The sequence below is a fragment of the Oncorhynchus kisutch genome, linkage group LG5, assembly GCF_002021735.2.
Source record: "Oncorhynchus kisutch isolate 150728-3 linkage group LG5, Okis_V2, whole genome shotgun sequence".
NCBI classification, from domain to species: domain Eukaryota; kingdom Metazoa; phylum Chordata; class Actinopteri; order Salmoniformes; family Salmonidae; genus Oncorhynchus; species Oncorhynchus kisutch.
Genome location: NC_034178.2, coordinates 41,236,508 through 41,264,326, shown reverse-complemented (window position 1 = coordinate 41,264,326; position 27,819 = coordinate 41,236,508). Strand labels below are relative to the sequence as shown.

The 27,819-nt window shown below is 41.7% G+C and overlaps 1 protein-coding gene across 1 annotated transcript; it reads right to left on the bottom strand.

The window, feature by feature from the left end:
* Positions 1-3,305: 3,305 nt before the first annotated feature.
* On the bottom strand, positions 3,306-27,819 carry LOC109890203 (leucine-rich repeat-containing protein 38-like). The gene is made up of 2 exons (XM_020482185.2): positions 26,413-27,819; positions 3,306-5,338 (listed from the first exon to the last, which is right to left on the bottom strand). The coding sequence occupies exons 1-2, from the start codon at positions 27,038-27,040 to the stop codon at positions 5,091-5,093; spliced, it is 876 nt and encodes a 291-aa protein (XP_020337774.1). The 5' UTR covers positions 27,041-27,819; the 3' UTR covers positions 3,306-5,090.

Below are 27,819 nucleotides of genomic sequence, written 5' to 3'. Positions count from 1 at the left end.
CAGACAAAGCTTGAGAGGATCTGCAGAGAAGAACGGGAGAAACTCCCCATATACAGGTGTGCCAAGCTTGTAGTCTCATACCCAAGAAGACTTGGCCTGTAATCGCTGCCAAAATAGCTTCAACAAAGTACTGAGTAAAGGGTCTGAATACTTATGTAAATATAATGTTTCAGAAAGAAGGCCAGCATCCCGTTGTCACCTCTTCACTGTTGACATTGAGACAGGTATTTTGCGGGTACTATTTAATAAAGCTGCCAATTGAGGACCTTTGAGTTGTCTGTTTCTCAAACTAGACACTGTAATCTCCTTGTCCTCTTGCTTAGTTGTGCACCGGGGCCTCCCACTCATCTTTCTATTCTGATTAGAGCCAGTTTGCGCTGTTCTGTGAAGGGCGTAGCACACCACGTTTACAAGATCTTCAGTTTCTTGGCAATTTCTCACATGGAATAGCCTTAATTTCTCAGCACAAGAATAGACTCACAAGTTTTTTTTTTAAGTCCTTTGATTCTGAACTTTTTGAGCCTGTAATCGAGCCCACAAATGCTGATGCTCCAGATACTCAACTAGTATAAAAAAGGCCAGTTTTATTGCTTCTTTAATCAGCACAACTGTCACGCCCTGACCTGAGTATTCTTTGCTTTCTTTATTGTTTTGGTTTGGTCAGGGTGTGACATGGGTGATGTATGTGCTTTTGTACTGTCTAGGGGTTTTGTAGGTTTATGGGGTTGTTTATCATCTAGGTGTTTTATATGTGTCTATATTTGCGTAGATTGGTTCTCAATTAGAGGCAGGTGTTTATCGTTGTCTCTGATTGGGAACCATATTTAGGCAGCCATCTTCTTTGGGTATTTCTTGGGTTATTGTTTTGTTGTTTTGTTGTTTGTTTAGTGTCCGTCTTTATTAAAATGTATTCTAATCACGCTGCGCTTTGGTCTCCTCTTTACGACTGTGACAACAACAGTCACAGACTTTTGCAAACATAATTGCAAAAGGGTTTTCTAATGATCAATTAACCTTTTAAAATGACACTTGGATTAGCTAATATAACGTGCCATTGGAACACAGGAGTGATGGTTGCTGATTATGTAGATATTGATATCGATGTAGATATTCCATTAAAAATATGCTGTTTCCAGCTACAATAGTCATTTACAACCTTAACAATGTCTACACTGTATTTCTGATAAATGTTATGTTATTTTAACGGACAAAAAAAATGCTTTTCTTTCAAAAACAAGGACATTTCAAAGTGACCCCAAACATTTGAACGGTAGTGTATATTTAATCAGTCAAAAGTATGGACACATCTACTGATTCAAGGGTTTTTCCTTATTTTTACTATTTTCTACATTATAAAATAATAGTGAAGACAGTAAAACTATGAAATAACACTTATGGAAACATGTAGTAACCAACAAAAGTGTTTAACAGATTCTTCAAAGTAGCCACCCTTCGCGTTGATGACAGCTTTGCACCCTCTTAGCATTCTCTCAACTAGCTTCACCTGGAATGCATTTCAATTTACAGGTGTGCCTTGTTATAAGTTCATTTGCGGGATTTATTTATTTCTTAAATGCATTTGAGACAATCAGTTGTGTTGTGACAAGGTAGGGGTGGTATACAGAAGATAAACTGTTTGGTAAATGGCAAAGTCCATGTTATGGCAAAAACAGCTCAAATAAGCAAAGAGAAACAACAGCCAATCATTACTTTAAGATATGAAGGTCAGTCAATCCGGAAAATTAAGAACTTTAAAAGTTCCTTCCAGTGCAGTCGCAAAAACCATCAAGCGCTATGATGAATCTGGCTCTCATGAGGAACACCACAGGAAAAGAAGAACCCAGAGTTACCTCAGCTGCAGAGGATAAGTTCATTAGCACCTCAAGTTAGCAGCACCTCATATTGCTGTGACATGGCGAGGTTGGACCCAGGTGCAGAGAAGAGACCAGACCCAACAAGATTCCCTGCATCAATTACTATACCCTTAACCAATATTTGTATCCCCCATCCTTCCCTGTCACCCCTTGTCCTGATTCAGGACTACCCCCACAGTGAACCATCTGTGCTCCCTCCATTCCCAATTCTGTGAGTCACGGGAATTTAATTTAAAAATATATATATATAACCATCAGTGGTTAAGGATAAACATAAATACATTACTGAGAAACAGTAGCCACAGGATCACAGTACACTGGTAAAAAACTAACAAATACTAAGTCTCTAAAACTCACTCAGGAAACAAAAGCACATGTAAACAATTCAATCTTCTGTAAAGAGAAACGGAAAACACACCTCTTTTAAAGGGGAAATGATAATGAGTAATAGAGCGCACCGAAGTGTCATAATTGTCTCTAGGATGGTCGCTGATGCCCTCTGTTGACAAGTTGAACCATGACAATTGCAGTCCAAATAAATGCTTCACAGAGTTCAAGTAACAGACACTGTGTGAATCAGGCCTTCATGGTCGAATTGCTGCAAAGAAACCACTACTAAAGGACACCAATAGAAGAAGAAGAACATTGCTTCAAGAAGAAGAGCCTTGCTTGGGCCAAGAAACACGAGCAATGTACATTAGACCGGTGGAAATCTGTCCTTTGGTCTGATGAGTCCAAATGTGAGATTTTTGGTTCGAACCGCCATGTTTTTTGAGACGCAGAGAAGGTGAACGGATGATCTCCGCATGTGTGGTTCCCACCGTGAAGCATGGAGGAGGAGGTGTGATGGTGTGGGGGTGCTTTGCTTGTGAAACTCTCAGTGTTTTATTTAGAATTCAGGACACACTTAACCAATTATGGCTACCACAGCATTCTGCAGCAATACGCCATCCCATCTGGTTTGCACATAGTGTTACTATCATTTGTTTTTCAACAGAACAATGAACCAAAACACCCCTCCAGGCTGTGTAAGGGATAGTTGACCAAGAAGGAGCGTGATGGAGTGCTGCATCAGATGACCTGGCCTCCACAATCAACCGACCTCAACCCAATTGAGGTGGTTTGGGATGAGTGTAGGAAAAGCAGCCAACAAGTGTCAGTATATGTTGGAACTCCTTCAAGACTTTTGGAAAAGCATTCCTCTTGAAGCTGGTTAAGATAATGCCAAGAGTGTGCTGAGTAAAGCTGTCATCGAGGCAAAGGTTGGCTACTTTGAAGAATCTCAAATATAAATATGTTTTGATTTGATAAACACTTTTTTGGTTACAACATGATTCCATATGTTATTTCATAGCTTTGATGTCTTCCCTATTATTCTACAGTGTAGAAAATAGTAAAAAAGAAAGAAAGAAAAACTCTTGAATAAGTACATGTGTCCAATCTTTTTACTGGTACTGTATATAATGTAATTTTTCTTTGCATTTGAGGGAACACCAATAGCTGGAATGATCATTTTGAATAAGTAACCTATCCAAGGTTTGAGGCAATTTGCAATCTGCATGGAGACCATAAATAAGTGATTTTACAATTACATTGATAAAATGTTTGGTTATACTGCAGATTCCTTTCAAAGACCAACTCTCCTACACTGTACACAACATAATCCACATGTAAATTCCTAATACCAATTTCCTCTACACCTAATCTTTGGCAGATATAGGTAACACTCTATGAATTTATGGGCCAAACTCAGGTACAATGGTCACCATTTAAAGTGCAGTATTTGACACATCAATCCTATTTAATTCTCATTGTTTATGAGAATATATGCATGGAATTTTACACAATTCACAATTCTCAATCTTGGAAACATTTATCCTCTTTGTCTAACATTTTGTTACAATATTTCCATCGACACAGACATTTGTGGAGATATACTGTATATAAAACCATTTGTAGACCTATACATCGGAGTCTATCTGCATGTGTCAGATTCATTATATTGTCCATCACAGCACACCCCTCTTACCCAGGCTGCTGCCCTGAATCACTATCGCATGCTGAAACAGCAAAGCCATTTTTGTAGAACGCTAGCTAACTTGTGAAGCAATCTCAGAATAAAACATGTTGAAAACCTCCTTGAGAAGGTAGGACACTCCATATAGTGTATCATGTGTTTTACATGGCTGGCAGTCTAAGGCCCTGGTTCAATATGACACATACAGTATCCTCCTACAAACGTTTTCACTTGCTCAGTGCATTCATTTTGGGCTTTAAAAGAGCCTGCTGCTACTTATAGCTAGTGCTGTTAATACATTTCACAATTATTCACAGTTTGATGACTGTATAAACATCTTTAAGATGTAAAAATGTCAAACCTAAAATGTAAATAGTTTTCCTGTAAAGTCTGTATTATTTGCTTTTCTCTTCTGTCCATCCACTGTTTATTGGAGATGTTTCGTCAAAGAATGCATGTCTTTGTTTGAGTCTGTGCACCGAAAAGCTAACTCCAAAACATGCAATTCTTTCTAAACATTGTTTGAGATTTTTTCTACATCTTGGTGTTCCTATGGAATCATCAGCCACCAGTGAATTTGTGTGTATAACAGAGCTATACAGTATGTTTTCAAAGAGCAACCACAGTACACTCTTAGAATTAGTGGAGACTTCAGTAACCCTGGCAATCCCCAAGGAATGCTTGGAGTTCCTCAAGGAAGCATTGACGGTCAATGGTTCATATTTGCACCTTTGGTTAGTTGAGACGTTCTTGGGGGAACCTTTAATGTTTCAATGTAGCAAAGGGTTCTTCAAATAATCTTTTCAGAGGGGTTCCTCAGGGAACCTTTTTGAACGGGAAAGGTTCCACCTCTGTGGCAATTTTTAGAACCCCAAAAAGATATTCCAGACCTTTTTACTTCTAAGAGGGTATACTGTCAACAGCACAGACAGAGAGTATTGTATATTCTGTCTGTGACTATAATTCATACTAGGACATGTTTATATATTTTTTCCCACCTAGAGAGGACAATATCTCCTGCAATATCAGGGCTCTTATAAAACCCCACAATCCACTGCAAAATGTGCCACTAAAACAGTCTATCCCTCTCCCAGTTCTCTACCAGTGTGAGGCGGAAAGTTGTTGTTGGGTAGCAGCCTGGTCTAAAGGTTGAACCAGATGAAGTGTCAGTTCAGGCATGCTCTGGGGCTAAGACAGTCTCACTCCTCACTCTCCTCCTCATCTCCCTTAGAGGTTTTGCTTGTACGCTGGAAACAGTGGACAATGGAGGCCAGGAAAAAGCTGGTCATGATGGCCACTACAGACACAGAGATGCCAGAGAAGATGATGATAAGTAAGTCTGTTAAGGTAAGGGTGATCTGGCACTCCCGGAAGCTGTCCTGTGAGAGCTGGCTCAGGGACACCTGTCTGCCATCCATGGGTAGTGAACACTCTATGCCCTCCACTCCTACAAGGGGACAAAGAAGAGGGATATGTTTAGGACCAGACAGAAAACCCAACAATAGAGCCCCCATTATCATGTAAAACAAACCGTTCCTCTGGCAGAAACTATTATATTAACCTTCACAAATAACATCAACTCTAGAGATTTTGACCTCAAGATGCAATAACTTTTGTTATTCCAAGACACATTTTTTTTACGTCTTCTTTACAAAATGGAATGTCTGGATTATTTTCAAATTCTGTGAATTATGATCCTTGAGGTTAAATAGAAGTCAATTAACCAGATAAATCACTTGTCATAACCTCTGGTTTTTATTTACGGCATTGCTGGAACAGCCGGAAGGCAAAGAGCACCTTCACTGAACTCATCTCAAGATGTAAGCATTATAAATCGGTCTGTCATCCTCGCCAGTGTCCCAGTCGCTATGACATATCGTTTACCAATCATACAGAGGCTCTATGAAACCATCAATGACAACCATAGCTGAGGGAAGTAGGGGTGCTGGGGGTGCTGCACCCCCTGATAAATTGAAATAATTTTGCCAAAATTAGTCTGTAAAAAATTATTTCCCCAAAAATGATATAATTCCAGTCTGAACAGGCATAAATAAAATACTACACCAGAGATCATATTTTAGCTACAGTTGATCAATAGCTTCTAAAAAATAGTTTTATCACAAGCACTTACAGTCAGTAAAACCGCAATTTGGGCAGCACGTGCGCCAAATATAGAACAGCTTGTTGCGTTGTAGCCATAGATATAATCCACAGAAGGTTTTTGGAACCTCTAACCCTGGCACTTTGGCACTTCAACTCATGGGTAGACTAGCAGACGGCTGCCAGTCCTGACCATTATTGGTTGTGGCTGTCAGTTTGCCTTTCACAAATGTAGGCCTACTGTTCGGGAAGCAAATGCCTACTGCTAAAAAGAGAAGACTAATCTGTCTGTAGAAGCTAACAAACAATTCCCAACAACTTTTGAACAATTCTGAGCAAACAGTTTTTCAAAGTAGTTTATCTTGAGCACATCAGACATCACGGGTGAGTAGCCTATGCATCTTCATCAATGGGTGACTCAATGTCACTGGAAAGTTTATTTTGTAGCCAGGTGCTGGATAAGTGACTGGGAAGCTTGAAATTGATCAGACATTTGAGAAATGTACCGGTCATCCATGACCTATAAGGGAGTCAACCCATGCAGCCAGCACCATCAATAAATGAGGGCTACTGGCCAAATGTCTTTAAAACAGCCTATAACATATTACAAAAACACAATTTATTGTTTTTCGATGTGTAGCATAAGCAAAACTCTATAGCCTATTGTTTTATTGGTTTATAATAATAGGTATATAGGCTTAGGCGTCCGCTGTATAATATTAATACAAACAAATATATATAAAGGAAGTGAAGCAAGTTTAGGCCCCAGAGAGAGATAGAGGAGAGAGAGATAGAGATATGCATAATGCTAAAATACCAAGATGCATTTCTTTATCCTTGTCAGATAGGCTACTGTGTCTGCTGTACAGATATAGGTGTACAAAGGAGACTAATTTGTTAATTTCTGATCAGAATGTTTTTTATAAAGATAAGCATTATATTGTTTAGATTATAGGAGCAAATTTGGTAGACCTAAAGCATTCTTCCTCACCTCAAATTCAAATGTCGGAGTCAGTTGGAGCGCTGGTGCTGAACCAATGCTCTTAACCACTAGCCATGGTTTATAGGAAAATACGAGCACGATATTATATCGTGGCAAACACCACATTACAGTTGGAGCTTAATTTGGCCAAAGAAAATGTCTCAGCAGAATAAAACAAACACATGTGAAATGATTCAAACCTTTTTAACAGGCAATTACCAAGAAAGGCTGGTGCCTACAGTACAAAACAAATGAAAGCAATAGGCTAATAACATTTATTTTACAAAAGGCCTACTTATAATCTTAAACTAATTACAGAGCACACAATTTTAAAAAACAGATTGAATTAATTTATCCAACAAAAATGTCTCAACAGAGTGAAACAAAACACATTTCGCTTATTTAAAGAACTGGCAAGATCAAATCAAATCAAATCAAATGTTATTTGTCACATACACATGGTTAGCAGATGTTAATGCGAGTGTAGCGAAATGCTTGATACATAATACATGTACAGTGGCAAGGAAAAGTATATGAACCCTTTGGAATTACCTGGATGTCTGCATACATTAGTCATAACATTTGATCTGATCTTCATCTTAGTCGCAGAAATAGACAAACACAGTGTGCTTAAACTAATAACACACAAATTATTGTATTTTTCTTGTTTATATTGAATACATCATTTAAACATTCACAGTGTAGGTTGGAAAAAGTATGTGAACCCCTAGGCTAATGACTTTTCCAAAAGTTAATTGGAGTCAGGAGTCAGATAACCTTGAGTCCAATCAATGAGATGAGATTGGAGATGTTGGTTAGAGCTGCCTTGCCCTATAAACAGCACTCACAAAATTTGAGTTTGCTATTCACAAGAAGCATTGCCTGATTTGAACCATGCCTCGAACAAAAGCGATCTCCTAAGAAGACCTAAGATTAAGAATTGTTGACTTGTATAAAGCTGGAAAGGGTTACAAAAGTATTTCTTAAAGCCTTGATGTTTATCAGTCCACCGTAAGACAAATTGTCCAAACATTGAGAAAGTTCAGCACTGTTGCTACTCTCCCTAGGAGTGGCCATCCTGCAAAGATGACTGCAAGAGCACAGTGCAGAATGTTCAATGAGGTTAAGAAGAATCCTAGAGGGTCAGCTAAAGACTCACAGAAATATCTGTAAAACGCTAACATCTCTGTTGACGAGTCTATGATACGTAAAACACTAAACAAGAATGGTGTTCATGGGGGGACACCATGGAAGAAGCCACTGCTGTCCAAAAAAAACATTGCTGCACGTCTGAAGTTCGTAAAATAGCACCTGGATGTTCCACAGCGCTTCTGGCAAAATATTCTGTGGACAGATTAAACTAAAGTTGAGTTGTTTGAAAGGAACACACAACACTATGTGTGGAGAAAAAAATGCACAGCACACCAACATCAAAACCTCATCCCAACTGTAATGTATGGTGGAGGGAGCATCATGGTTTGGGGCTTCTTTGCTGCCTCAGGGCCTGGACAGCTTGCTATCATCGACAGAAAAGTTAATTCCTAAGTTTATCAAGACATTTTGCAGGAGAATGTAAGGCTATCTGTCTGCCAATTGAAGCTCAACAGAAGTTGGGTGTTGCAGGACAGGACAACGACCCAAAACACAGAAGTAATTCAACACTGTGAATGTTTACACGGTGTGTTCAAAAAAGACATGAAACCGTATAATTGTTTGTGTGTTATTAGTTTAAGCAGACTGTGTTTGTCTATTCTTGTGACTTAGATGAAGATCAGATCAAATTGTTTGCCAGAAATCCAGATAATTCCAAAGGGTTCACATACTTTTTCTTGCCACTATACCTACTTTAATAGCAATGATATACAATAAGAATAATGATAAAACAAGTTCCAAAATTGCATCCTACCTGAATAGCGTGTTACACAGTAGCCTGCATTTGGTTATTTGTGTGGTTTAAAAAAATATTCTGCTAATGTCTTCTATCATGTAAATTATGTAGAATTGCATGAAATGCTTTTATAAAAGGCACATTTTCTACCAGCCCTACAACAAAAAAATTCCCTTGTGTGGAATTCCTAAAACCTGGTCTGCTCCACTGTATGGTACTATGCAAATGAATCCCCATCTCAAAACATCTTCCTGTAGCTGTGATGACAACACAACACATTGTGGATTTCAAGGTTAGTTTTCACTCATCCCATTCATTTTAAGGGAAGAACAAACCATTGGTCTTTTTCCATTGTAATGTCATTAGTCTTAAGACTGAGTCCCAAGGTTACATGAGCTGTGGATCATCGCCTCACTGAACCAATTTGTTAACAGTGACTAAATATTTAAAGTGCCATTGACATGCCCTGTGCTGTGCTGATGGGATAACATTACGTGAGACGAGAGAGCTGGCTAGTTCACAGGCTGTTGTAGTTCCACTGATTCTACCTCCGCAAATGGAAGGCTTTTAGCTATGCGCTATGTGAGAGAGATTTTCAGGTGGCTTGGCTGCACAACTCCCAAAACTGAACAGAATAAAATGCTATAATGTATTTTGGCAACTTCAAACAACCTTATCATGCTACACACTTACAATCCAGGATTTCATTGCCAGCTGAGCTATTACTGCCTTCGTTTTTTCGTATGCTGTCGAGAATAGCAATGCAAAGTAATGAACAAACAAGCCTCTTGACAATTGTTGCTGCAAAAATGTTGGTTGACAAAACTACGTTGTTAAACAGCTGATTCATTGGTTTAATTAGCTCATGTATTGTGTGCTAAATTACAATCATGGCTGTTTATGAAGGATCTGATCATGGACTACAGGAGACTGCAGAGAGAGCACTCCCCCATCCACACTGACAGGGCCGCAGTGAAGAAGGTCAAAGCTTCAAGTTCCTCAACGTGCACGTCACTGAGGACATAAATTGTCCTCAGTGACGTGCCTCAGGAGGCTGAAGAAAGTTGGCTTGGCTCCTAAGACCGTCTCAAACTTCTACAGATGTACCATCGATAGCATTCTGTCGAGCTGTATCACCGCCTGGTATGGCAACTGCACCGCCCGCAACCACAGGGCTCTCCAGAGGGAAATCTACAGCACCCTGTGTCACAGGAAGGCCAAGACAATCATCAAGGACCTCAGCCACCTAAGCCGCAGCCTGTTCACCCCGTTACAATCTAGAAGGCAGAGACAGTACATGTGCATCAAAGCTGGGACTGAGAGACTGATAAACAGCTTCTACCTCCATCAAAATATTAAACATTCATCACTAGCCGGCGTCCACCCAGTACCCTTCCCTGAACCTTAGACACTGTTACTAGCCGGCCTCCACCCAGTACCCTGCCCTGAACCTTAGACACTGTTACTAGCCGGCCTCCACCCAGTACCCCAGCCCTGAACCTTAGAAACTGTTACTAGCCGGCCTCCACCCAGTACCCCAGCCCTGAACCTTAGACACTGTTACTAGCCGGCCTCCACCCAGTACCCTGCCCTGAACCTTAGACATTGTTACTAGCCAGCCTCCACCCAGTACCCCAGCCCTGAACCTTAGACACTGTTACTAGCTGGCCTCCACCTAGTACCCTGCCCTGAACCTTAGACACTGTACTTTAGTCAGATATGTTTCCCTATAAGCTAAATAAATCAAATCAAAGGGTACTGGGTGGAGGCCGGCTAGTAACAGTTTCTAAGGTTCAGGGCAGGGTACTGGGTGGAGGCCGGCTAGTAACAGTTTCTAAGGTTCAGGGCTGGGGTACTGGGTGGAGGCCGGCTAGTAACAGTTTCTAAGGTTCAGGGCAGGGTACTGGGTGGAGGCCGGCTAGTAACAGTTTCTAAGGTTCAGGGCAGGGTACTGGTTGGAGGCCGGCTAGTAACAGTGTCTAAGGTTCAGGGCAGGGTACTGGTTGGAGGCCGGCTAGTAACTGTTTCTAAGGTTCAGGGCAGGGTACTGGTTGGAGGCCGGCTGGTGATGAATGTTTGATACAAAGTGTCTTTTTTGCTTGAAATGCATTTTTATAGTTGTCTAACATAAGCTCTGTAGGCCACTGGTTAGTCACCGACACTGACACACTTATTGACCCCTGACCTCTACACTGTCATCGCTGTATTGTCGACCATATCCCTTTCTTCCCTCAATATTGTTGCACAGCACAGGCTATTATTAACACTGTTTAATAATCAGAACGCCTAGCAAAGGTATAAAATGAGAACTGCATTTTCCTCCTCAAACATGGTTGGCCGCTTGAAAGGAGAACCGTATGTACAGTAAATAAATAGCCTCTTTACACTGGGATGAAAAATCTAGACATATCTATGCAAATGTCAACTCCCAGGTGGTCAGAAAGGAAGCCTAGAGGAGGTGGGTGCATACTTACCATTGCCACATGCCAAAGCATGCACTCACAAACGCTTTCCCACACTCTCTCACATACACACACACATGCTCTCACACAGATAGCCCAGATTGTAGCAGCATGTTCTGCTGTCAACATTACAATCCACTCTGCTTTAGAACTTGCCATCTATGCAGTGTGGCATAATGCTGTTCTGCACAACACTTTGAAGTGCATGACCCCAGTAAAACTAGCTGTCACCATTGGCGTCGGCTAATGGGGATCCTAGTAAATCACATCAAATCAAATGAAAACTTACTTCGGCTTTTATAATGGGATTATATGGTCAGATGGAAAGTTCACATGGACAGCCAAATAATGTTTATAAAGAGGCTGCATATCAATTCAACTCATATCAATTCAACTCAAAGTTGAGAGGAGTTGGGTATAGTTTTGGGAATCTTATGCATTGCTTATGCCAGCTGTGTTGTCCACTTAAGTATGAGATTAATGGCCTCTATTTATATTCACACCCCACTTTAAATGGCAAACTCATCACCCAGGAGACCCAGCCTTAGGCTCTGAGATGGGCCTGTCTCTCTGGCCACTCAGTCCCAGCATCACCCTACACATTGATTAACGAGATTGGAGATCAAAGTTTGCCTGTTTAACAGGGTCCTGTTAGAGTTACTGATATTAACTTTATCCTGCTCCCTGTGGGGCAAGACGACAGGCCCCATTTCCCAGCACTAAATGAATCCCTGCTCAGCTGACAGTGGATATGTTTAATCTGTACTGATTATCCAGTGGTTTAACATGTTATTTTATACATTATGCAGGAAACCACAGACACTTCTTCGGTATGTGGAAATTACTGAAAATGGGTGAAATCAGTTTACACCGAAAACAATAGGCCTTAATTATTTTGCAATTGGAGCAGTATTATGGTATTATCATTTATTTAAAGCAGCAATCAGCAGTTGAAACAATAACAAAACGCACTGTTTTGGTAAAAACTAAGGGATTGAGCTGGAGAAATGTAACAACTATCAATAGTTTCATAGGTTCAACAATGTTTTGAGGCTATATAGGGTTTGTTGACATTTACTTTGTTTACAAACACTGGAGTAAATAAAACACGTTTGTATTTTGGGTTATGATGGGGGATGAGTTATGAGTCATCTAAGTTATATTCTTCAAGAATCAATGGGTGCCTATTATACATTTATCAGTCTAAAAATGGATGTAGTAACTGTAGATTGCCACTTTAATAGGACAAAAATGCCAATATTTGAACACTGTGCCCCAAATATTTGAACACTGTGCCCCAAATATTTGTGCAATTTACTGTACATACACTAAGCTTCAGTGGACACCTGTTACACAAATCTTCCCTATTATATCATTCGGACACGATAATTCTGACTGGGACGATCTCCAAAATACTGTCTGTCTCTGAGACAAACATCCTAGTTTGATTTCCTATGGATGACAGACAGCTCCTTTAGTTCCTGTCTGTCACAGGCTCTGTAGTTTCTTGTGACAGACTGATATGATTTGGTTCTGGGTGCTGGGATTACAGTCTCTGCAACTGGCCTCTAAACCTTAAACCACAAAGGTATTATGTGCAGATGTTACAGGACAGAACAGCTAGCCTCTTGAGCTAACATCCGTTTTACACTGTTTTGCTATGGGCTTATGGACATTGGCTTTCACCTGAACATAACACTTTCGACTCATATTATGTAGTACAGAATAAAAGTATAATAAACCATATACAAATATGATGATATCATAATGAATTCTTGACATGCGACTGAACGAGCCGTTTCATACTTTATAATATGTCTATATGTTGTTCAAATCAAATTAAACGTTATTCGTCACGTGCGCCGAATACAACAAGTGTAGACCTTAGCATGAAATGCTAACTCACAAGCCCTTAACCAACAGCGCAGTTCAAGAAGAGTTAAGAAAATATTTACCAAACATATTCAAGTAAAAAATTATCAAAAGTAACACAATAACATAAAAATAACGAAGCTATATACAGGGGGTAGTTAGTAAGTTAGTGTGCGGAGTTACGAGTTAGAAGTAATTTGTACATGTACTGTAGGTAGGGGTGAAGTGACTATGCATAGATAATAAACAGCGAGTAGCAGCAGTGTACAGAACAAATGGAGGGGGGGGGGGTCAGTAAATGTAATAGTCCGGTGGCCATTTGATTAATTGTTCAGCAGTCTTATTGCTTGGGGGTAGACTTTTGGCACTATACTTGGCGCTCCGGTACCACTTGCCATGCGCTAGCAGAGGAAACAGTATACGACTTGGGTGACTGGAGTCTCTGACAATTTTATGGGCTTTCCTCTGACACCGCCTATTATATACAGTGCCTTGCGAAAGTATTCGGCCCCCTTGAACTTTGCAACCTTTTGCCACATTTCGGGCTTCAAACATAAAGATATAAAACTGTATTTTTTTGTGAAGAATCAACAACAAGTGGGACACAATCATGAAGTGGAATGACATTTATTGGATATTTCAGACTTTTTTAACAAATAAAAAACTGAAAAATTGGGCTTGCAAAATTATTCAGCCCCCTTAAGTTAATACTTTGTAGCGCCACCTTTTGCTGCGATTACAGCTGTAAGTCGCTTGGGGTATGTCTCTATCAGTTTTGCACATCGAGAGACCGAAATTTTTTCCCATTCCTCCTTGCAAAACAGCTTGAGCTCAGTGAGGTTGGATGGAGAGCATTTGTGAACAGCAGTTTTCAGTTCTTTCCACAGATTCTCGATTGGATTCAGGTCTGGACTTTGACTTGGCCATTCTAACACCTGGATATGTTTATTTTTGAACCATTCCATTGTAGATTTTGCTTTATGCTTTGGATCATTGTCTTGTTGGAAGACAAATCTCCGTCCCAGTCTCAGGTCTTTTGCAGACTCCATCAGGTTTTCTCCCAGAATGGTCCTGTATTTGGCTCCATCCATCTTCCCATCAATTTTAACCATCTTCCCTGTCCCTGCTGAAGAAAAGCAGGCCCAAACCATGATACTGCCACCACCATGTTTGACAGTGGGGATGGTGTGTTCAGGGTGATGCGCTGTGTTGCTTTTACACCAAACATAACGTTTTGCATTGTTGCCAAAAAGTTCAATTTTGGTTTCATCTGACCAGAGCACCTTCTTCCACATGTTTGGTGTGTCTCCCAGGTGGCTTGTGGCAAACTTTAAACGACACTTTTTATGGATATCTTTAAGAAATGGCTTTCTTCTTGCCACTCTTCCATAAAGGCCAGATTTGTGCAATATACGACTGATTGTTGTCCTATGGACAGAGTCTCCCACCTCAGCTGTAGATCTCTGCAGTTCATCCAGAGTGATCATGGGCCTCTTGGCTGCATCTCTGATCAGTCTTCTCCTTGTATGAGGTGAAAGTTTAGAGGGACGGCCAGGTCTTGGTAGATTTGCAGTGGTCTGATACTCCTTCCATTTCAATATTATCGCTTGCACAGTGCTCCTTGGGATGTTTAAAGCTTGGGAAATCTTTTTGTATCCAAATCCGGCTTTAAACTTCTTCACAACAGTATCTCGGACCTGCCTGGTGTGTTCCTTGTTCTTCATGATGCTCTCTGCGCTTTTAACGGACCTCTGAGACTATCACAGTGCAGGTGCATTTATACAGAGACTTGATTACACACAGGTGGATTGTATTTATCATCATTAGTCATTTAGGTCAACATTGGATCATTCAGAGATCCTCACTGAACTTCTGGAGAGAGTTTGCTGCACTGAAAGTAAAGGGGCTGAATAATTTTGCACGCCCAATTTTTCTGTTTTTGATTTGTTAAAAAAGTTTGAAATATCCAATAAATGTCGTTCCACTTCATGATTGTGTCCCACTTGTTGTTGATTCTTCACAAAAAATACAGTTTTATATCTTTATGTTTGAAGCCTGAAATGTGGCAAAAGGTCGCAAAGTTCAAGGGGGGCGAATACTTTCGCAAGGCACTGTAGGTCCTGGATTGCAGGAAGCTTCGCCACCAGTGATGTACTGGGCCGTATGCACTACCCTCTGAAGCACCTAATATGCCGAGCAGTTGCCATACCAGGCGTTGATGCAACCGGTCAGGATGCTCTCGATTGTGCAGCTGTAAAACTTTTTGAGGATCTGGGGACCCATGCCAAATCTTTTCAGTCTCCTGAGGGGGAAAAGGCTTTGTTGTGCCCTCTTCACGACTGTCTTGGTGTGTTTGGACCATGATAGTTCGATAGTTCAAGGAACTTGAAACTCTCGACCCGCTCCACTACAGCCCCGTTGATGTTAATGGGGGCCTGTCCCGCCCGCCTTTTCCCATAGTCCATGGTCACCTCCTTTGTTTTGCTCACATTGAGGGAGAGGTTGTTGTCCTGGCACCACACTGCCAGTTCTCTAACCTCCTCCCTATAGTCTGTCATCAGCAAACTTAATGATGGTGTTGGAGACATGTTTGGCCATGCAGTCGTGGGTGAACAGGAAGTACAGGAGGGGACAAAGTACACACACCTGAGGGTCCTCGGTGTTGAGGATCAGCGTGGCAGACGTGTTGTTGCCTACCATTACCACCTGGATCCAGTTGCAGAGGGAGGTGTTTAGTCCCAGGGTCCTTAGCTTAGTGATGAGCTTCGTGGGCGCTATGGTGTTGAACGCTGAGCTGTAGTCAATGAGCAGCATTCTCACATAGGTGTTCCTTTGTCCGGGTGGGAAAAGGCAGTGTGGAGTGCGATTGAGATTGCATCATCTGTGGATCTGTTGGGGCAGTATGCGAATTGGTGTAAGGTCTAAGGTATCTGGGAGGATGCTGTTGATGTGAGTTACAATCAGTTTTAGGCACATCTATCCAAAATATTTAACCTTTTTATTACTTTACCCAAAATATCATGACATTAGTGCAAGTCAAAATGTATGACATTTGTGAACATCTAAATCAACATTTTGGGCATTTATTCAGCGTGTCCACCCTATCGACAAGGAGACGTTTTTTTTGACAAAATTACTTTTGTAATTTGTAAAAAAAAAACGTATTTTAGGAAGTGTGTAGGTCGCAATCTTTATTGTACAGCTATGAAAGTTATATATTTAGAACTGCCTGTTTCATAGGAATCCAGTGTCATGTCTGTGTAGTGAGCAAGTCAACCTAAAGAGCTGCTTTTCTAAGGACCGCCCCTTTGACGTGAAGTAGCAGAGATGACCAAATTGATTGTAATGATGCAGCCAACCACTAGAGGGGGCCATAGACACGTTTGTTCGACAGAGAGGCCTATGAGTGTCCTTGAACTGTCACATTTTTATTGTTCTGACTTATAAAACTGTGGGAAATTAATCAAATAAGTAATTTAAACATTATATCAGTAATTACCAGTAAATCTAGTGTCTGAAATCGGCCACTGTAGTCTTAACAGGCTAGTGTATCAAATTCTCAATCATTGCCAGAGCTATATCTTATTTCCACCAATTCTTTTATTTTTTTTATTTCACCTTTATTTAACTAGATAGGCTAGTTGAGAACAAGTTCTCATTTACAACTCCGACCTGGCCAAGATAAAGGAAAGCAGTGCGACACAAACAACAACACAGAGTTACACATGGAATAAACAAACATCCAATAATAAACAATCAATAATACAATTGAAAAAGTCTATAGTGTGTGCAAATGAGGTAGGATAGGGAGGTAAGGCAATAAATAGGCCACAGTGGCAAAATAATTACAATATAGAAATTAAACACTGGAGTGATAAATGTGCAGAAGATGAGTATGCAAGTAGAGATACTGGGGTGCAAAGAAGCAAAATGAATAACATAAATAACAGTATGGGGATGAGGTACTTGGATGGGCTACTTACAGATGGGCTATGTACAGGTGCAGTGATCTGTGAGCTTCTCTTACAGCTGGGGCTTAAAGCTAGTGAGGGAGATATGAGTCTCCAACTTCAGAGATTTTTGCAGTTCGTTCCAGTCAACGGCAGCAGAGAACTGGAAGGAAAGGAGGAATTTGCTTTGGGGGTGATCAATGAAATATACCTGCTGGGGCGCGTGCTATGGGTGAGTGCTGCTATGGTGGCCAGTGAGCTGAGATAAGGTGGAGCTTTACCTAGCAAAGACGTATAGATGACCTGGAGCCAGTGGGTTTGGCGACGAATATGAAGCGAGGGCCAGCCAACGAGAGCATACAGGTCGCAGTGGTGGGTAGTATAAGGGGCGTTGGTGACAAAACAGATGGCACTGTGATAGACTGCATCCAATTTGTTGAGTAGAGTGTTGGAGGCTATTTTGTAAATGACATCGCCGAAGTCAAGGACCGGTAGGATGGTCAGTTTTACGAGGGTATGTTTGGCAGCATGAGTGAAGGATGCTTTGTTGCTAAATAGGACGCCGATTCTAGATTGGAGATGCTTAATGTGAGTCTGGAAGGAGTGTTTACAGTCTAACCAGACACCTAGGTATTTGTAGTTGTCCACATATTCTAAGTCAGAACCGTCCAGAGTAGTGATGCTGGCCGGGCGGGTAGGTGTGGGCAGCGATCGGTTGAAGAGCATGCATTTAGTTTTACTTGCATTTAAGAGCAGTTGGAGACCACGGAAGGAGAGTTGTGTGGCATTGAAGTTTGTCTGGAGGTTAGTTAACACAGTGTCCAAAGAATGGCCAGAAGTATACAGAATGGTGTCGTCTGAGTAGAGGTGGATCAGATATTGGTGAGTAATAGCCATAGTCTATTACTGCTATCGCCATAAATACAGTATGGGCCACAAGAGTAAGGTGCACCAATATATAGTCATCCAGAATATGATACAGCTAGAAACCAATCCGGTTGGCCAGCATGCACAGGTATGGGCAACCACGCGGTTATGCTGCAGCTCGTGTTGCCTCGTGATGGATTACATTCAGGATTTACAGCCAGCCTTGGGAAAAGTGGTATCCATTTGTATCCAAATTCCTGTCTCCTGGGTGATTGATCTAGCTGGCAGTCGTAGGCTGATTTTGGAGGATTGTCTCTCCTCCCACTTCAACACAACAGTGGCTGTCGTGATTTATTCCAACGTCGATAGCAGAAGAGTGAGAATCATTAGATTGACCCATGGCATAAAGGCAATTATCTCATAATTCCTAATTAAACTGTGGAATGGGTATACATGTATTTTCTATTACTCAAAGACAATCACAGAGAAGAAATCAAAGAAAAATAAGAACAGAGTCAGAGGGAGATAGAGAGTGGGAAGAGACAAATAGAGATGGAGTAGAGTGTCTGAATGAACAAATTGACAACCCTTCATGTGACAGTGAGGCCAAGTGTGAGTCATTCAAATCAGGAGGGGTTTACCTTATGCACAGGGACTCAGTGATCTCATAGTCACATGGGGATACTCTCAGCACAAACATTTAGCACGGCTCATTCAACACACATGCGCACATAAAACAGACACACAATCCACAGCTGTAAAAAGCACTAGCTTGATCTTTCTTTTCTCAGAATGATATACTTGCCATTTAGACATCTATTACTCATAACGTAGCACTTTTTTGATTGCTTTCTAAGCTATACACTTCAATGTCAGCTTGAATTCATTCAATGTTAAATAAATATTAAATGGCCAAGGTCAAATACACTCTCTTCTCAAGTAAGTGAAATACTAATAATATATTTTCCCTGACATCCATGCCCGAGGCAAAGACAGTTGATGATTTTGTAATGTAATGCAATGTTAACTCCATACTGAATATAATATGAGACAGTGATGTGGAAGGCCAGTGAATTCACAGTGACGTCATATTTACAGAGCTGCTCATGCAGTGTGGTAACAGCACTCTGTGGAGTAACCTGATAGGCTGTGAAGGAACATTTTGACATTGACCCTGTCACATGAGCTGTGGATCATGAACAGTGTTGATAGCTGTCTTATTAGGCCTCAGACACTGGCCCATGGGACCTATGGCAGCTAGGCCGCCCTGCACTGCTATGCCCTGCTTTGGCCTGCCCTGTGGATGACTGTGGCTCTTGTTACCCAGCTAGTCACTGTGGTATCAGCCTGGTCTTATAGACTAGACGTAACATAGTAAATATAAATCCAGGGCACTCAAATTGTGTGATATGTTACGTTTGGTATGGTTACATAAGACAGAAGATTACTTAAAATGATACTTCTGGATTTTGGCAAGTCGGAGTCAAATTAACTCGTGGATACCATTTTTATGTCTCTGTGTCCAATAAGAAGGAAGTCAGAGGTAGTATTGCGAGCCAATGCTAACTAGTGTTAGCGCAATGACTGAAAGTCTATGGGTATCTATTAGCACTAGTTAGCAACTTCCTTCAAACTGCACACAGAGACATAAAAATGGTATCCATGAATTCTGGGGAAGTAGATAAAGGGTATCATTGCCAAAATCCCGAAGTATACCTTTACCTTTTAGGCAAAAACTAAGGTAGGGTGGATGGGTAGACATATAATGTGAACATCTAGCAACCAAAAGGTTTGCGTGTTTGATTCTCACTTTGGACAACTTTAGTATTTTAGCTAATTAGCAATTTTGCAACAACTTACAAATGTTTTCCTACTTTGCAACCACTTAGAATGTTAGCTAACCCTTCCCCTAACCCTAACCTTAACCCTTTAACCTAACCTTAAGCCGAACCTAACCCTATCCCCAAGCCATAAGACTGATAAATAGCTAATAGAATGGCTACACGGTCTATTGGAGTTGACCCTTGTATATTATTTTTGTACTGTCTTTATGTACACTCATAGAACTCTACACACTCACGCACACTGACACTCCAACACACACATAACATGCTCGCACATTTTTACTGAATCTACACACACGCAAACACAAGCACATACAATCATCATTTACGCTGCTGCTACTCTTTTATCATATATCCTGATCCCTAGTCACCTTACCCCATACATACAGTGGCTTGCGAAAGTCTTCACCCCACTTTTCTTATTTTGTTGCCTTACAATCTGGAATTAAAAGTACTCTTTTGTGGTTTGATTCACTTGATTTACACAACATAACTACCATTTTGAAGATGCTAAATATTTGTTATTGTGAAATAAACAAGAAATGAGACAAAAGTCAATACTTACAGCTGCAAGTCTCTTGGGGTATGAGTCTATAAGCTTGGCATAACTAGCCACTGGGATATTTGCCAATTCTTCAAGACAAAACAGCTCCTTCAAGTGGATAGGTTCCGCTGGTGTACAGCAATCTTTAAGTCATACCAAAGATTCTCAATTTGATTGAGGTCTGGTCTTTGACTAGGCCATTCCACGACATGTAAATGTTTTGCCTTAAACCACTCGTGTGTTGCTTTAGCAGTATGCTTAGGGTCATTGTCCTGCTGGAAGGTGAACCTCCATCCCAGTCTCAAATCTCTGGAAGACTGAAACAGGTTTCCCTCAAGAATTTCCCTGTATTTAGCACCATCCATCATTCCTTCAATTCTGACCAATTTCTCAGTCTCTGTCGATGAAAAACATCCGCACAGCATGATGCCGGCCACCACCCTTCTTCCCTGTAGGGATGGTGTTCTCTGGGTGATGGGAGGTGTTGGGTTTGCACCAGACGTAGCATTTTCCTTGATGGCCAAAAATTCTCAATTTTAGTCTCATCTGATCAGAGTACCTCCTTCCATATGTTTGGGGAGTTTCCCACATGCCTTTTGGCAAACAACAAATGTGCTTGCTTATTTTGTTCTTTAAGCAATGGCTTTTTTCTGGCCACTCTTCCGTAAAGCCCAGCTCTGTGGAGTTTATGGCTTAAAGTGGTCCTATGGACAGATACTCCAATCTCCACTGTGGAGCTTTGCAGCTCCTTCAGGGTAATCTTTGGTCTCATGGTTGCCTCTCTGACTAACGCCCTCCTTGCCTGGTCTGTGAGTTTTGGTGGGTGGTCCTCTCTTGGCAGGTTTGTTGTGGTGCCATATTCTTTCAATTTTTTTATAATGGATTTAATGGTGCTCCGTGGGATGTTCAACGTTTTGGATATTTTTTTTATAACACAACCCTGATCTGTACTTCTCCACAACTTTGTCCCTGACCTGTTTGGAGAGTTCCTTGGTGGTGTCGCTTGATTGGTGGTGCCCTTTGCTTAGTGGTGTTGCAGATTCTGGGGCCTTGCAGAACAGGTGTATATATACTGAGATCATGTGACAGAACATGTGGCACTTAGATTACACACAGGTGGACTTTATTTAACTAATTCTGAAGGTAATTGGTTGCACCACATCTTATTCATGGGCTTCATAGCAAAAGGGGTGAATACATATGCACGCACCACTTCTCCGTTTTTTATTTTTTTATTTTTTAAAGTAATTTTTTCATTTCACTTCACCAACTATAAACTATTTTGTTTATGTTCATTACATGAAATCCAAATTAAAATACAGTATAGGCAACAAAATAGGAGAGGCAACAAAATAGGAAAAACGCCAAGGGTGATGAATACTTTTGCAAGGCACTGTATCTAGCACTATCAGTCCAGTATCCCTGCACATTATAAGTGTGGTATTTGAACTGACCTGTTTGGAGAGCCTAGCTAACGTTCGCCACCTAGCTTACTTTAGCATTAGCGTTAGCCACCTTCACCACCTAGCTAACATTAGCCACAATATATTGGAATTGGTATCATGTCATACGTTTTGCAATTTTGTTAATATATTTTACAAATTGCAATTTGTAAAATATCATACGAAATGGATCATTCGAAACAAATGAATACTTACCATACAAAACCAAACTTATCATATTAATTGGAGTGTCCCAGATTTACATTTACTATGTTACCTGAGGCCAGGTTGGTGCTATAGAACTGTGTTTCTCTAAATGATACATGTTCCTCCTTAACCCAAGAGCCCTGGAGACAGCAGTGGATCATGTTGACACTCATTCCCTGATAAAACATTTAGGCACCTGATTGATGGCAGACAGGCAGACAGGCAGACCTGCGCAAAGGAATGTCCCCTCGGAAGAGTGGACTGACAAACATCTGATTACAAAGACTGTATCCTTGACAGGTTTATGGAGAGAGGTTGATTGATTTGCAAGGTTGGTAATCTTACATATTATGCAGATTAATATCTGTTATTACTCATTTTACAACAGTTACATTATCTACTGACTGACTATGGGGATCCACAGTAAATTGGGACTCTGAAAGAATACATCAATATGTATAATTAGATAATATGTGTCTTGGACATCTGTCAATTTGGTTAAAAAAAAAAGTAATCTGGACAGTGACCCTTTTAATCCATAAAAGCCCAACATATTTGGCATTTACAACACAGTTACCCAATCGGAGTTATGCAAACAGACTATGCACAATGTATGCTGTGTGCAGTGCAGTGGACTGGTACAATACAGTATGTCTATCACATGGGAAATCAGCATGTGAGAACAGGCACAAACAGGTCCGGAGCATGTCTACACTGCTGTTGCTAAAGTAATGCAAAACAGGGTCTAATCCATGATAACAGGATTAGGACAGAAGGGGAGATTCTTGGGTGGTGATTTGGGAAGGATTTGACGGGTGGAGGAATTTGTCTATATTTTCATTATTCCATGTTTCCATGACCACTCTATGGTAATATAAACTGACTGTTGATGCTGGTTGTGCATCCATCCTAACCATTACCATTTTAGCTCTGGATTCAAGGGTACCATTATTCTATGACAAATCATGCGCCCAAGGAGGATGCTGATGATGGTTCTGTGAAGTGTTGATACATGTTGAAGAGCTTATCAAGTCAGCCTTGTTCTATAAATTACTGTCCATCCTTTAATGTAGGAGTAATGGTGGTCATCAAACCTACCCCCAAACACAAAAACACATGCACACATGCACTCAAGCGTACACGCATGCACACACACAAACACACACAAACTCACACAGACACACACACTCACCACTCATGAATCAGGTCCTGTCATAATACTCAATACATTTTTGGGTGGTTTGAAGTTTTCACACCAATACATCTGTTCAGCAAGAGCAACTTGTTATTGTTAGCAGTGTGTAGGTGTGTCTGACTCTAATCTATCCTTTGGAACAGTTTCTGTATGTGTGGTTCACAACAATTCCTCCAAAATGTGAGCAGTTGAGAAGAGACTGGTTGAATCATACACAGATTTTCAGATACCCTGGTCCAATGAGAAATTACATTTACCTGAAAATACCTTTGGAGCAGCAGCCAGGGACTTGAAATCATAAGTTCTCCTTTGATTTCGAATGTACAGCTTTCTTAATTTTACCCATATGCATCAACAACATTTCCTCCTTTTAATGAGCACAGAGGCAGTCCCAGAATAATACTGCACCCCTATGCTCTACAAATTTCCTACTTGCAAATGCATTCATCAGTATGTACTGTAACGCATATGCCCAGTGCTGATGCAAACTGCATAGTGTTCTTCAGGTCTACTGCTAAATAAAGCTATAAAGTCTGTGTGTGAGTGTGTGTGTATGTTTGGTTGATGATGCTAAATAGAACAGGTCACTATGGTTTATTAATAGTTAGCAGGTGGTTTTGCCTCCTAGCCAGGTCACACAGCAAACACTGATTTGAATGTAAATACATTACATGAGGTGAGACGCTACACTGCTAACTCATTATGAGAGTGCATCTCGGGGCCCAGTTGGCAGGTATGCCAGAGGGGTTGCCTGACTGGGCCAATGGCCTGTTATTTGTTGCTGCTGATGTGTGCTTTTCCAGCATATCTAATAGAATTCATTACAGCCTGCAGTAGATAACACTGAGGACAAGTGATGAATGCATTTGCAGCTTCTTACCAGGGGGAATGAGATATTCCTGCCAATTTATCAACTTCTCTTTCTCACACAGACCCAACTTTTTGCGGATGCTTTCTTATTGAGGAGTAGGAGGGAGACAAACAAGGTTGACAATTGCATGGTACAGCACTAACTAAATGTGTGAGAATGTTTTTGTTAGTTGTCAGCAGTTTGCAATGTCCACCCACTGCTTGTGTCCACACAAGCCTCTACAAAACATAACTACTTGCAATCCTATGATTTAAAAAGAAAGAAGTGAAGTTACAAGAGATTTCTGAATGGTGCAGCGGTCTAAGGTACTGCATCGCAGTGTTGCAACATCACTACAGCCTGGGGTTCAATCCCAGCGTTGTCTGGGTTAGGGAAGCGTTTGACTGGGTGGGCTTTACTTGGTTTATTGCGCTCTAGCAACTCCTTGTGGAGGGCCGGGCGCCTGCAGGCTGGCTTCTGTCGTCAGTTGAACAGTGTTTCCTCCAACACATTGGTGCGACTGGCTTCTGGGTTACGAAGCGAGTGTTAAGAAGCGCGGTTTGGCAGGTCATGTTTCGGAGGACTCGTAACTTGACTTTCGCCTCTCCTGATCTCAATGAGACAAGATAGTTATCATGAAATGAAAAACAGGGTAAAAAAATAAGAAGTAAGGTTATGTGATCATGATGTTAATATTTACAGTAGCTCCGCACACAGACATAATGGATAGGATCCCTGGGCTTTTAGCAGCTTTACCCACTTTGCCTGAATTATAGATTGTATTAGTTTATCTTAGTAATACTTTCTCCATCAATCACCGGAAGAAATCATATTTTTTAAAGGATAAAAGCCTATTTAGGCTTTTATGGGACGATCTTTGTCCTTACATTGTGTTGATGTCCCATGTTTACGTAGATCGTCATGTAATGTCCCCCGTGGAATGACCTTGGCAGCTGTGCACGCTTATTTATGTACTATGTCTATTGGTTCATATGCCCACTTATGTATTAATGAAGTTTATGCTGTGAATCTTGGACTTGAATACTGTGCACATGTGCAGTATACTATATATCCACAGATGTCATCAGTGTATTACCACATTCATCAGGGGTTATTTTAGCAGACCTGAACTATTTGACCCTTCGTGCAAATATTCAAACAGTGTGCTGTATGTTAGTGGATTCTATATATTAACTGGTGGTCTATACACAGTCTTGCTAAAAATGATTATCATGAATAGATGTCCTCTGCGTTTTCAAGGACAATATCTAAATAATATTAAAATGGGATGTCAAGCAAACAACATATGGCTGTCCTATTGTTAGTAGCTCCATATACAACGATTGGTGATTGGAGTAATGTGGAGTAAATTCTTAAAGTGACGAGGTTGTAAAATGTGAAACTATTGAATTGCTATAGAGTAGGCTACTGTGAATCCCGTAGTCTGGGATTTGTTATGTTTCTATCTTGAAAGAGTGGAAGAAATGAACATCTCCACAATTGGGCTTTGTTTCCTTCTGCATTACTAACACATGAATCCCAGAACAATAACCTCTGGGTTTGGATGTTCAGTCTAATCATCTCCATGTAAGCAGACCCTTTGTGGGATACAGACTCCTGTGGGAGAATTGTCATCCCCTTTGTCTTTTGTTGTTTTCCAGATTTGCGTGCCTGAGACACAGAGAGAGAGAGATGGGGCCCACGCCAACACATCAATGCCGTAACTTTACCTAACTAACCCAGGCAGAAACACAATGGTGAAGGACCCGATGGCCTCCAGCCTCCACCACCAGGAAGGAGAGAGGAAGGGCTTGGATACATTGGTCATACAAACAGCACTCACTAATTGATTGATTTAGCACAACGTTAATAGACCACCTGCCTGAGGAGAGAGGCAGGTGTTTGGCATGGACGGTACACTACGCACACAGCCATGGCAACATCTCATGCTCAAGCAGAAAACGTGAGTTGTTGGTTTTCTGTTGTTGTGTTGCTGCTGTGGTTGAAGCTACAGACAGTCTGTTGTGTAATAAATCTGAGACCATCCCCCTGAAGGTCTCCCCCCAGAGCTCGTCTCTCATTCTCTTTCATTACTCTCACTGGCACTGTGGGTTTAGCCAGGAAAGAAGGAGGAAGCCAAAATTAGAACAGACGAAGAGGTTCCTCTTTCTACTGGGAAAATATAAATAGAACACACAGCAATAGCATGGCAGAACATTTGCTAAGATAATATTATCTTAGTGTTGCACGGCTTTCCTTTTTTATTTAGGTCAAGCAAGCTGTAAGCAAAGTAGCATCCCCCTGACGAAGCCACTTACCATTTGGAAGCTTGTGACTGTTTTCCTCCAGCCATGCAAACAGGTTGGCAAAGTTGCAGTTGCACACCCAAGGGTTGCCCTCCAGCCTCACCACCCGTAAAGAAGGCAACTGGCTCAGCGCCCCCACCTGAAGGCCAGACAGGGCATTACGCTCCAGCTCCAGTTCACGCAGCGAGGTGAGGCCCAGGAACGCGTCCTCGTTGACCATGCTCAGATAGGGGTTGTTACCCAGGCGAAGTTTGATCAGGCTACGGGACTGCCCAAAGGTGCCCGAGGGGATGTCAGTCAGGTTGTTGCTGCCCAAGTCCAGAAACACCAGCCTGGAAGAGGTGCTGAGGGTGCCCGGCTCGATGTGGGACAGAGCGTTGTTCCGCAGGTCCAGGTAGACCAGGTCACTGTAGAGCACTAGGAAGTCAGAGGGAATGCGGGGGATCAAGTTGTCAGACAGAAGGAGCCTGCGGACGTCCAAGGGGATCTCATCAGGAAGACGGGTGAGTCCACGGCCGCTGCAGTCCACAGTGTGGGGATCCGGGCACAGGCAGCTCGCTGGGCAGTTTTCCCCCTGAGCCCATAAGACAGAGGACAGCAAGACGAGGAGAGGCTGGAGCCAGCAGACACATGGCAACATGGTCAACAGGGTAAGAGCAGAGAGGAGGAATGGAGACTTGGGGTGAGGAAGAATGGGAAGGGGTGTCGGGAAAGAGAAGGGGGCGTGAGGGTCAGAGGTCAGGAGATTAGGAAAGGGGAGGGGAAGGGGAGAACGAGAGGGGAAAAGGTGGGATCAATCCCTCTGCAGGAGCATCTTGACGTTCTTGAGATGAAAATCTGAGAGAGCTCCGGCATCGAGCAGCGAGAGAGCAGCCTCGAGCGCTGTTTTCCAAGAGATCATGTAGCAAGCAGCCTGGAGAGAAAAGCAAGCTGCTGGCTTTGAAGAAGCTAGGGTAGGGAGATAGCAAGCAGTGAGAGGGAGACAGCGAGAGTAAGGGCGAGAGCTTTGCAGAAAGAGGAAGGTTACTTAGCTGGGGTAAATAGAAACTGGCAAAGCAGGAACAGAGCAACATTAGAGGCACAGACAGGGAGAGGGAGGCTGAGGAGGGGGCTCTGTCTGCCGGGTTAACCCACAGTCGGTCTTGGGGGATTGATTGAGGAGGACACATGGGTCTCTGACACAAAAGGATACGCGCTGGGGTGATTCAGTCTCAGGCAGATCAAGTGAAGAGGGAAATTGTTGCATCTCTCCATTTGTCTCTGGTATCTGCGTGGAAATGCTTGTCGATCTGCCTGCTGATCTAAGAGAGACAATCGCACAGTAACACAGCTGAAGTGAATGCAAGTTTTTTTAATTCTGTCTCTACCTCCCTGTGCTCTGCTCTGCCATTCGTCGGCAGAGCAGAGCTAGATAAAACA